The sequence below is a fragment of the Perca flavescens genome, chromosome 16, assembly GCF_004354835.1.
Source record: "Perca flavescens isolate YP-PL-M2 chromosome 16, PFLA_1.0, whole genome shotgun sequence".
NCBI classification, from domain to species: Eukaryota; Metazoa; Chordata; class Actinopteri; order Perciformes; family Percidae; genus Perca; species Perca flavescens.
In genome coordinates, this window is record NC_041346.1 from 5426644 (window position 1) to 5439116 (window position 12473).

The following is a 12473-nucleotide window of genomic DNA, read 5'->3' on the forward strand; positions in this document are numbered from 1 at the left end:
AACAGGTCAGAGTCTTCCAGCAGGTCAGAGTCCTCCAACAGGTCAGAGTCCTCCAACAGGTCAGAGTCTTCCAGCAGGTCAGAGTCCTCCAACAGGTCAGAGTCTTTCAACCGGTCAGAGTCCTCCAACAGGTCAGAGTACTCCAACAGGTCAGAGTCCTCCAACAGGTCAGAGTATTCCAACAGGTCAAAGTCTGTCAACAGGTCAGAGTCCTTCAAAAGGTCAGAGTCTTTCAATGGATCAGTGTGCTCCATTAGGTCAGAGTCCTCCAACAAGTCAGAGTCTGTCAACAGGTCAGAGTCCTTCAAAAGGTCAGAGTCTTTCAATTGATCAGTGTGCTCCATTAGGTCAGAGTCCTTCAGCATGTCAGAGTACTCCAACAGGTAAAAACCACAAGTCAGAGTCTTTCAATAGGTCAGAGTATTCCTCCTGGTCAGTGTCTTGAGTCTCTCTCAAACACCCTGACAATTGTTTCTAATCAGATCTTATAGGGACTCTATAAAAGATGCCCAGTCTAAAGTCCTGCAATCCACCTCCTTCAGACGGAGAGACCTCAGCTCCTCGATCAGCCCCCCACCTCCTGCAGCTACTCCTCTCATCTCCTCCTCCAGCAGCAATCCGCCTCCACCTGTCCCTGCCAAACACCACTCCCTGGAGAAAAAAGGACCAAAAACCATGCCCAAACCACAGGGCATTGTCATTACACCACAGTCGCAACCACCGCTCACTTCCCTTCACACCCCAAAGGAGCGGCATGTGGTCAGCCCAGAGACTCGAGGCCCGAGTCCCCCAGCCCTCCCCAGTCTCCCACCGGTTGGACCTCCTGCTCTGATGCGGATCTGTGGTCGCAAGCGGCTGACAGTGGACCAGAAGAAGCAATCATACTCTGAGCCAGAGAACATGAACGAGGTCGGGATTTCAGATGCAGAGACAGACGCCCTCTTCAGGCGTGGAGGAGGTAAATAAACTTTAGAAAATGCAGATATAAAAACAGCTGGGGCTTTACATCCCTCATAGTGGGGACAAACCTCTGCCAATACCTGCCACAAGGGCCCCATTTCAGAAAGCAGGTTTAGCGAAAACTCTGAGTTTGTTAACCCGGAGATGAGGGAAACTCTGGGTTTTCTGTTTCAGAAAGAGAGGTAACTTCACCTCAGAGTCAGTTCTATGGTAACTGAGCCTGTGAACCTAACCTGGTCGGGAGCAGGTTTTCTTCAAGAAACCTCGAGTTTCTCTCAGTCTCCTCCCTCTGACACAGCGCTCTTTCATTTCCTCATTCATTCATTCAGTCTGTATCAGGCGCATTTTAGCGCAGTTTGTTAAATATAAAAAAAATTATGTTGCTTTATTAACCATGTTAGGCAGACTATAAAATGTTTTATTTCTCAAAACATGGCATTTCCTTTTGTCAACGATCCCGTTGATGAAGAAGCTGCTTTACTTCGCAGGGTGTTATATGTCGGGAGATGATATTGAAACCCAGACATTTTAATTTTTAGATAACCTATTTGAGCGGTATCGTTTTTCTTCCCAGTCAATCAGTTATGTATCCTACATAATCTTATCTGTCCTCATATCACTAAAGTCACCCATCTATGCTCTTACATCCCAGCAGATTATTTGTGTCGCATTAGGCCTAGCCTATATTTTTTTTGCAACATTGGTGATGCGGAGCATTTTAGTAAAGCCACTGTAGCAAAGCGCCGTCAGTAGAGTGTGACTTGCTTTGAAAGGTGTTTTAAACGTTTTTTAAAAGAAGCTCCACAGTATTGCAGGTAAATGATGTAAACCCTTTGAAATAAAAGATTATGAATTATAATTCTGTTAATGATGGTGCTGCAGCCTCAGAATGGGATTAGTAGGCCTAGGACTTTTTCGTCCGCAGTGTTGCACCTAAATGAAATAGATTATAGGTTCAATACCATTTCACCAGTAATATTAGGCTATACTTATGATTAAATATGATATACACTATATTGTAATATACGCATTTACTCTTGCAGCAATTTTTTCCCACGCAAATTCTCTCTCTTTTGCAGCAGCCGCTGTTTTGTTTTTTTAACTCGCTGTATGTGCGCATGAATATTTCCGCCGTTTGTGGTTGTTACCACAGTGAATTGTAGTATCATGGCTCCATTCATGCTGCCTTTTTATTGTGGTGGGGCACGCGCATGAACCTACTCTGAGTTGATTGAACCAATCAGCTGTTCTGAAACCGAAAACTCACCGTTTCCCATCTCAGGGTAAATCAACTCAGACATCAGGGTTAGACTCAGAGTTTGTTAAAACTTCTACCTGAAATAGGGCCAAGATCTCCAAATAATGAAGTCAATATTGCAAATATCACCATGACAAGGGATCAAAATGACTTGGGTAATACAGCATGTCTTTAATGTACAAACAAGATAAAAGAATCTAATTAGTCTTGAAAGAAGACAAAAACATACATAAAACATATAGACTATAGACACAATGTGTGTACACAATGTAGTGGCAAACTAATGTTGTACTAATGATGTTTGATAATGTCAAATTGTGGTGGGGAGGGCTTATTACTTAAAAAACAGTTCTGGGCACCACTGGACATCTGCATGGAAGCTGCTCACAAAATACATTAGAAATGTCAGTATTGTGATATTTGGGTATCTAGCAAATCAGAAACATCAAGAGTCTGTGTATGTGGCTAACCATGGGCATTGACCCTGATCTCCCTGTCTGTCAGAGACCAGCGTGGCAGATCGGCGGAAGATGTTTGAGCTTGTAGCAAGTCGTGTCAGGGGCGGGTCTTTGCATAATACCACGTCAAGGCCCGACTTGCGGCAGCTTCAGCACAACGCTTTGGCTGATTACGTGGAGAGAAAGAGAAGTGTGAAAAGAGAAAAGGGAGGACAGAGGAGTGGACTGAGGCCTCATAGTGCCTATCTACAGCCTGAAAACAGCAACTATACAGGTGGGTGGAGAGCAGAAGGGAAGAAAATGTGGCAAGGGGTGGTGGTTTCATGGGTTGATAAAGAATGGTGGGTAAAGCAAATATTGAATTGATAGACAGAGTGGAACAAATAAATTAATCACGTCCTTCTTTCCTTCTTTTTCCTGTGTTTGTTCTTCCCCTTCTTCCGTCTCTCTCCCCTCCCTCTCTCTAGTCTCCTCCTGTCACTCTGACACCCTAAGCCTCTCATCCACCTCCAGCCTGCTCTCACTCCAGGACTCTGGCACAGATCGAAGCTTCTCCTTTGGAGAGAGGCGTCTCTGCTCCACCCTGCCTCCTGAAGCCGACCTGCGGAGCCTCCAGTCCAACCTTTTCTACCCGGGCAGGGTGACTATTCCAAGGGCTCCGGCGCAACCACCTCTCAGGTAACCAAACCAACTGCATATATCACAGTTAATTGGCCTTGATAGCAGTGTGGTAGGGATGGCAATGTTGGTCTGTCAGTTTGTAGGTCCACCACTTGTGTCCATACCAAACTATTGTTTGCCATAAAATTCTGTGCAGACATTCATTTTCCCAAGAGGATGAAACCTAATGACTTTGGTCACCAGCAGTTAAGTTTTCACTTATCCATTGACATAACTCAACATTTGTGGTTTAAAGTTTTAGTGTGTAACTTTGTATATATTAATGAACGTCCATTACATTCAAGCCATTGCCAAATGACTTGGTGCAAAGCTAATTAAGACTATCAGCTCCACACCTCTCTCTCTGTATTTCTCAGTATGGCTATGTTCAGAAAATGGTGTCGGCCCTTGACTTTCGCGTGCAGAAAATCGAGTGAACCTCTTCTGAAGAGTACATCATGTTTTTGGTTTTTAAGATTATTTTTTGGGCATTTACTTGTATAGGACAGCTTAGACTTGAAAGGGGAGAGAGAGGGGGAATGACATGCAGCAAAGGGCTGCAGGTCGGAGTTGAACCCGCAGCCGCTGCGTTGAGAGTAAACCTCTATATGTGGGCGCCCGCTCTACCAGGTGAGCTAACCAGGCACCCTACTTCATGTTTTTTAATCCTCCGTGTCCTCTTTGGTTACAAGCAACTGCGTGGAGCTTGGGTGGGAGTTGCACACGATAACGGAAGGCTTGTATCATGTGGCTGTACCGACAGTTTTGCTGTCATTACTTAGAATTCCTCATGGAGAAGAGAGAACCTAATTAAGTGAAATGTCTCATTGTCATTACATTTTGAAATTCACATTCACCATTGGATGATTGTAATACCTTAGATTACATTTTAATATGGAGTTGAATTATTACATTATTATTACAATGTAATAACTCCTCTCTGTTTTCTACTCCCAGTGCTCCTTCTGGTTCCGTTCCTGAGCCTCAGGCCCAGATCCTCCAGGATATCATCCCTGACGCAGGGCTCAGCAGACAGAGTCAGTCCTCTAGCAGAGACCTGGGCCTGGACCCCCAATCGCTGGCCACAGAGCCTCAACTCAACAGAAGACTGTCCAAGCAGCTCAGTGGGGTTCTGCAGAGGGCCGGGTCAGCTCGGGACTCCAGGAAGACGGCTTCTGCTGAGAATCTCCTGGAGAAATCTGAGAAGACACAAATGACTCCTCAACACTACCGCTGCCGCTCCTCCCCTACAGAAGAGAGACTGAACCAGGTAACACGGTAGTTCTACCATGAGCTCACCTTTTAGTTAATATTGAATGCAGCCCAAAATTACTGAATTTACAGTGGATTTTCTGAACCATTTTGTTTCGCCAAGTTGTTTCTTTTTAAAGTTATTTTGCAGTAATTTTGTTGCAAGTTGCAAGTTAGCAGTAACACTATTATAGAATCAAGAAATTACATAATCAGAATATAAGTTGAGTTAGTTGATGTGGTGGGTGATAAGTCTTGCATTAGGTGGTAGCTGGTAGTTTGTGCAGACAATTAGCCAGGAATTATAAGCATTATAAGTTACAAATTATAACATTAGACATAGTTTTAGAAATAATAGCTTTACATTAACAGATGAATTTAATGAAGGGCTCAGCAATAAAACGCAGGGTTGACCATTGGACTGCAACTGCACCGTCTGGCAAAAAATATTGAAAAAATAATTTGTAAAAATTGCATCTCACCATTCATCAGGGTTTTTTACACCTCCGTGTCAGCGACAAAAGGTAGACAGGTCAAAGGTTATACGTTTTCGGTTTGTCCTTCCATCTGTCCGTCCCATTCTTGTGAACGCGATATCTCAGGATCCCCTAGAGGGAATTTCGTCAAACATGGCACAAACGTCCACTTGGAGTCAATGTTTAAACTCATTAGATTTTGGAGGTCGAAGGTCATGGTCCCTGTGACTTTACTCTTTCCCATATTGTAAATGTGATATCTCAGGAACATCTTGAGGATATTTCTTTAAATTTAGAGCAAATGTCCACTGGAATCAAGGATAAACTGATTAGATGAGATGAGATTTAATTTCCAAAAGGTCAAAGGTCAAGTTAACTGTGACATAATAATGTTCTGCAAAAATGCTTTTTTGGCCATTATTCAACGCAATAACTCAGGAACAGAATGGAAGACATTTGGTCGGATACTGAATTGGTGACACTAATCATAGATCCTCTGTGCTGCCAGGTTGAAAATGGGTGTTAAGCATCCACGTTTAGCCAAAAATACACTTTTTGTTAAATTTCTTCAAAGCATTCACTACATATTTTATGTATGTCTGGACAGACATGGATGTACACTGCAACAACTGCCAATTGGTTGGCAAAGGTATACAACTGCAAGGATGTTATTGTAGTTTCATCTACTTTGGTCCAAAATTAAATATATCATCAACTTAAATGGAAAGCCAAGAAAACATACAGGCATTCATGGCCCTCTTGGCATTTATTTGATGACATTTTGCGATTATGGGACATTTGAGTCACACAGGAAATACTCAGAGTCCTCAAAGTTTCCTGTGAGGTGCCAGAGAGACGGAGAAGTTCACTGGGCGCTGTCCGATGTGGATGATAGCAAAGATAACGCACACACACACACACACACATACTGTACATACATCAGACACCCAACTACAGAGTTTTTAAAGGAATGCAGTAAAGGATGAATTTGTCTTATATCTCCTTCAGTGATCAGAGCAGGCGGTGTCACATAAACATCATTACACTTCAGTCAGACAAACAGACACTCTGTCCTCTTACACTAGAGGGTCATACAGTCCTGCTTCTACAGTGTGGATGTTTTTAAGTTTAGCAGTTGACAAGGAATTTAAAATATCCCTGAACAGCGGGTGCGAGTTAAATTCGGACCTGCAGACCTTTAATAATAATAATACATTGTATTTAAAGGCGCCTTTCTCTGCACTCAAGGACACCGTACAGGGATACATAAGACATCTAAAAGCAGCAAAAATTAAAAGAAGAATAAAACAACAATAAAAACAACCAAAAGAGGCGGAGCAATTGACATCAAGTGAAATAGGCAGTTTTAAACAGTGTTTTAAATGTGTTTTGAGTTGCAATTTGAAGTGGGGGAAGGAATTGATGTTTCTGAGTTGGGGTGGTAATGAATTCCAGAGACGGGGAGCAGAGTGGCTGAATGCTCTGCTCCCCATGGTGGTGAGACAGGCGGAGGAGCAGGAGGGAGTGGGACCCTGGAGGAGATCAGACAAATATGGGGGGGGCAAGGAAGGGATGGCCTTGAATGTTAACAGGAGAACTTTGAATTGGATACGGAACTGGACCGGGAGCCAGTGGAGCTGTTGGAGGACAAGAGTGATGTGCTGGATGGAGGGGGTTCGAGTTATGATGCGGGCAACTGAATTCCGGACCAGTTGAAGTTTATAGAGGAATTTGTGAGGGAGACCGAAGAGGAGAGTAATCCAGACGGGAAGTGACGGTCAGAGTGTGGACAAGGATGGCGGCAGTGTGGGGGGTAAGGGAGGGGCGTAGGCGATTGATGGTGGTGGGAGATGGGTGGAAGTAGGCAGACCGGGTAATGTTATTGATGTGGGGTTGCTGCATGTCAATCCCCCTCTCTATCCCCTTTCATTCCCAAGCTTTCCTATCAAATAAAGGCCTAAAATGCAACAAAAAAAAACTGTGAGTAGTCTGTGATGGAGTTTCTTTTTAATGTAAATGTAGAACTGTGTTTGATTACACAGACATGTTTAGTTTGTGGTGGAGACCTAAAGGGCACATTCCGACCAGAAAAAGTGATCTGGTGATTCGCCACAGTGTTGTGCGGTGGTGGGAGTGTCACTAAAATGGCCCATTTGTGTCGTCCTGTTGTGTTCTTCCGCCCCCCCCCCAAAAGTAACACAAGTAGACTTTATATTTTGACAATTACTGTTCTCTGTCAAAGTGTTTATAGATTTCTACATTTTCGAATGCACCCTCGATCCCCAGCTGGTCGATTCCCAATGATGTGAATTATAAATGATATGAGATATGATACAACATGACTACATCAGGAGAGGAAAAACAAAAGTAGTGGAAGTCTCTTCCTAAAAGACTCAACTTGTCTTTGTGTGTTTCAGGACTCCCCTCCAGGTGATGTCAGGATTTTTGGGGTCTTTATCTCTGAACCTGGACATCACTCTCTGGCTGAGGACAGGTATGTCACACCTCCATTCAGATCAAGTGATCATGTGACCAAAGAGCTGATGGTTTGAATTTCAGATCAGGTTTTTCCTTGTGGGTTCTTACAATCATCCTTTCACTCATTTACAAGGATGGTGTTAGGTTACTTTAAGAGGAATTCAAACTATTTCAAACCAGTCTAACTGCCTCCACACCCTTATATATCAGAGCTTTGTGTGGGTGTGTTTATATCACTATGTGCTCTGTGTATTTTGCCAGGAACAGCCATTCTTTTAAGATGACTGTTCTCTACAGCACTAGTAAACATTCCTAACAAATCTGTCCCTTCATGTCATATCATTTATCATGTTTCTTAGTTCAGTTCAGTACCCTCTTTTAGCATGTAATAATCAATAAAAGGTAGACTTCAGAACAAAAGACAAAATATAGATGTCAACGCTGAACCACACTTAATTTGACAATGTCAGTTTGTTTCCTGCTAAAGAACTAGGGGAATTCACATTTCTGTGCTGATAGTTTAGCTCTCTTCCATAATAGGCTGTTAACAATCAGCCAGGATATATGTGTGTGTGTGTGTGTGTGTGTGTGTGTGTGTGTGTGTGTGTGTGTGTGTGTGTGTGTGTGTGTGTGTGTGTGTGTGTGTGTGTGAGTGTGTGTGTGCTTTAGGCTCTTTGCTATTTTAAAACTAACTGGTGCCTTATGAGTCTGTGTGACCCTGCTACTGGCACCACAGAGAGAGAGCAAGAGAGAGGAGGAGGACAGGAAGTAAGGACTGAGGACAAGTAAGGAGAGGAAAAGAAGGGGATGAACAGAGGAGGTGAAACATAGGATGAAAAAAGAGGGGGGGAAAGGATAGATTAAGGTAGGTGAAAGAGGGAGGAACAAATACGGAAAGAGTAAAACTATGTAGGGGAAGGACGTGAAAAGAGGGAGTGTAGGTAGCTCCTCCCGGTCCCACTGATGAAGCTGATTCACATACTACAGATCCTCCCGGTCCCACTGATGCCCAGCATAGGTAGAGGAGGGGAGGAAAAGATTAAAGAAAGGAGAAGATGAGGAAAGGAGAGAGCCACAAGGAATGAGGAAGGACGTGGAAGGGAAGGGGAAGAGGGAGGAGCTTAAAGGAGGGTGAATAAGAGGGGAAACAACAGAGGTAGGAGGTAAAAAGAGAGAAAGTTTGAAATTGAATTCCAGGCAGTTTTACGATAGACTTTCTGAAAGCTACTGGGGAGGAAGGTGCCTTGGTATGAAAGTACGAGATGCAGGGGAGGGGAGAGGAGAATGGAGGAAGGTAAAAGATTAGACAAAGAAGTCAAGGGTTCAGACGACAGGAAAGAAAGAAGAAGAGAAGGAGTTAAGGGGAGAGAAGTTCATTGGGAGGAGAAGAGAAAGGTGAGACAGAGGAGTGAAGAAGGGAGGAACTGAGGAATTTCTGGCACTGGCACAGACACAGAAAAATAAACAAAATACCAACTCCGGTCCACAGGGATTTATTCACTTAAAACTCTTAAATATGTTTACTCTCAAAATGTCAAGGTCAGGGGTCACTTCAGGAATTCTGTGGTTGTGTTTACACATATCTGTCTGATGCCTGAATGTAACCAGGAAAATGAATGCACCACTACTAGCTACTGAGCAGCCCATAAGATCAGAAATTTGAATGTTCAAAATCTGGACAGCAGTAACAAGTAAATGATAAATCTTATACAGAACATATTGGAAGACCCATAACACATTGTTTTTTTTACTACAAATTGCATGTTCATTTCTGTTAATTTTCCAAATCCTCCATCAGTTTACCTTACATCCAGGTAGTGTGCCACTGCTCTATGGAGAGTGTACTGCCATACTGTATTAAAGGGCAACTTCTACATTTTTCAACCTGTACCCTATTTTTTTAATTTGTTTGTGTCTAAGTGAGTGATTGGAACCTTTTTTGAAATTGGTCCAGTATTGAGCGATTTGCAAGTTGTCATTATCCTACCATGTTTTTGTGTGTACTGATGCCCGGACAACACAGTAACTTTAGCTAATAACATTACCTCCCGTCCTAGACTATAAAAATAATGGACCAGAGGCGATTTCTTTACGACTGCTCGGCTTCCCCTAAAGGCGTCCACGGACTTCAATGGGGCTGCTTTGAACAGTTTTTTTCAGTGCTTTCAAACTAGACATTTCATTGGATAAATGCTGCCATTATGTCCCGCTGACGGACGCTCAGCATCTCTGGGAGTGAATGGAGGAGTGGGCTGGCCTGGACTCCGGGCTTCTGCGTGATGATTGGAGGGTCTGTCGAAAGACTGCATCTCCTTTTAATTGACAGTGATTTTGTACTATAAAAAGTTGCCGAAGCTATTTGAGCTCAGTCCCATCTTGCAAGTGTAGTCGAAAGACAAACTGCTGCAACCTATTTCTTGGTATTAGCTTGGCAAACTTGCTAGCCAATTGCTTACTTACCTTTAATTAACGGAAGAAAGACATTTAGTTGCACTGTAGTTTCTATTAGCGTAATGGCTGCCGACATCAATAGAAGCTTTTCCAAAACTCAAGAGAATTCACGCTAGTTCTGTTTTGCCCTTAGAGTTCACTCTGCCATTTACGCCTAGTGGTGAGGAGTGCAAATTACTTTTACACCACTAGAGACTTTCTTTCTTAGCTGTAACTGTATACAGTATAAGCGTCTTAAGTTAAGATGCTTATTTTTATAACATGGGAAAGCTGTGTGATTACTTGGTTTTCCTTAAAGACATGGAGTTGGACAGTGCAATGCCCCAGCTTTACAAACTGTTCTCATTAGTTGCAACAATTGGAGGTACATCTCCTGTTTAAAGCGGCTCAAGTCCTACACCTAGTGATGGTCAAATGAAGCTTTGCGAACCACTGTCTTTATTTTCTGAGATCACTAGATGGCGCTCGCTGTTCAACAAAGGGTTGAAAACACACTGAAATGCCATTCCTTTAACCTTTTTCTTTGAACAGAGAGCGCCATCTAGTGAGCTCAGAAAATAAAGACAGTGGTTCGCGAAGCTTCATTTGACCATCACTACCTACACCCGTAACACAATGGGCCAAGGCTGTTTAAGCAGCCTAGCTCTGCTGGCCATTGAGAGGACACTGGTCAAGTCACTGGAAAAGACACCTATTTGGTACGATGGTGGTAGAATTTACTTATAAATAAATGGACAATTTTTATGATGTAGGCCGAAAATGTCCTTCCCCTCTTTGAAAGACCAGCAGCCGCCACTGTAATGGACGTAGCATTCGTGCCTTCAGCCATTGATTTGTGGACTGCCGTTTTGAAACCTCAAGCTTGGCATTTTGTTGTTTTGCAAACGGATGTGACGATTTTTGATGAGAGGGTGGAGCTGGGGAGGATGACGTGGCCAGGCCAGTGTTGTTTGTGGTTTCAATGGCGCTAAAGCCGATTTTCAGTCCTTCTGAAGCAGGTCATCCAGTGGAGATTTACCAGTGGGTAAATGGTGACCTCTGGGTACTGCCACCATTTATCTGCATTTCTTTATCAGGACAGAAAATCGGCAAAATCGCTTTTGAGCAAATGTTCAAATCAAATTTGATGAAGTGAAAACACTAGTGGCCAAAGTTTTAGACAATAACATGGATAACACCCAAAAACAAGTTCACAGCTAGTTTTAATGTACACAGGGCCACGGATACGCATTGCTAAGCCTCTGTCATGATTGACAGGTCGGTGTGTAGCCACACCCCTAAAGCATCCCCTGCTTTATCATCAATTTTTAAATAAATGGGACCATGATTTACTAAAGGAAAATGATGCAGTATTGAAGAAGACTTGAAAGTAGCGATTGAGGCAATAAACTCATTATAAAAATGTTTATTGAGGTAATAAACCAATTAAGAAGTAGGATACATTCCCAACTGACTTCTTTTTGCAACCAGTGCAGTCACCCCCTGCTGGAAATTAGATAGAATGCAGGTTTAAGGCCCTTTGGCATTGGTATCACTTTTCAGGCCCAGAAGCTTTGTCCATTATTTTTACAGTCTAAACTTCTAGGCAATCAGACATTCTCTTTCTTTTTCCATTTAAATTGCCCCCTGCTGACCATTAGAAAGAACGCAGGTTTAAGGCTCATCCACATTGGCTTCCTTTTCAGGCCGGGAAGTTGCTGCTTGGTTAGACTCTGACCGTGCACATCCACCTGGCCGTGCGGCGCTTCTGTCACGCCGCACTCCACTTTATTCCTATGGGTGACGTCAAGCAACGTTAACGCGCCTTTGAAAAAATGCTGCCCGTCAAAAAGCTGGCCGATGCCCATCTTGCAAATGAATCCGTTGGACGCGACGCGACTATTCATTGAAAGCACAAGGTTGTAGGTCCTTTGTTGTAACCACAACGGTGCCTGTGAAACTTTGGTTCCACTTACAATACATTTTATTGTTTCATCTCTTCTACGACCACCATAAAACTTTAAAGAAAGATATTGACTGTTGGTGTTACTGGTGAGGATTTGAGATTGCATTGAGTAATTAAAATAAAACAAGATTTCGAAATGGCTTGCATTGTTTGTGTAGGCTATTAATATTTTCATATACTGTTAAATACATTCCTAAAATGGTTGTACATTTGTGAGAAACACTTACCACAAGTTAAAACGAACTGACTATGAGCTGCAAACTGACATTTTAAATGAAATGCCAACACACGTCTGAACGAGGGGAGGCATCGCGACACCACGCTTCAGTCGTGTCGCAAAAGTGGATCCGCAGCGTAAGTCTGTCCTGATGGTGGCTAGAGAAAAGGTCATTAAATCTAGAGGGGTCATCCTCTTGGGAGCAGGAACAGTTACAATATCATTAACGTTTAGTTTTCCTAAAATATTTTTCTCTGTAGCATTGTTGTTGTTTTTTGTGATCAACTTTTTTTATTGGCACCTTCAGACATACAAAACA

At 42.9% G+C, this 12473-nt stretch overlaps 1 protein-coding gene across 4 annotated transcripts in view; it reads left to right on the forward strand.

Moving 5' to 3' along the window:
• Positions 1–12473, forward strand: part of shroom3 (shroom family member 3) — a 117661-nt gene that overhangs the window by 94707 nt on the left and 10481 nt on the right. For 3 of the 4 annotated variants that reach the window (XM_028601638.1, XM_028601637.1, XM_028601640.1), the window contains 5 exons: positions 483–958; positions 2723–2950; positions 3144–3354; positions 4294–4606; positions 7481–7557. In XM_028601638.1, the coding sequence (XP_028457439.1) occupies positions 483–958; positions 2723–2950; positions 3144–3354; positions 4294–4606; positions 7481–7557 (1305 nt within the window). The remainder of the gene's footprint in view (positions 1–482; positions 959–2722; positions 2951–3143; positions 3355–4293; positions 4607–7480; positions 7558–12473) is intronic. The other variant, XM_028601639.1, reaches the window with a different exon arrangement.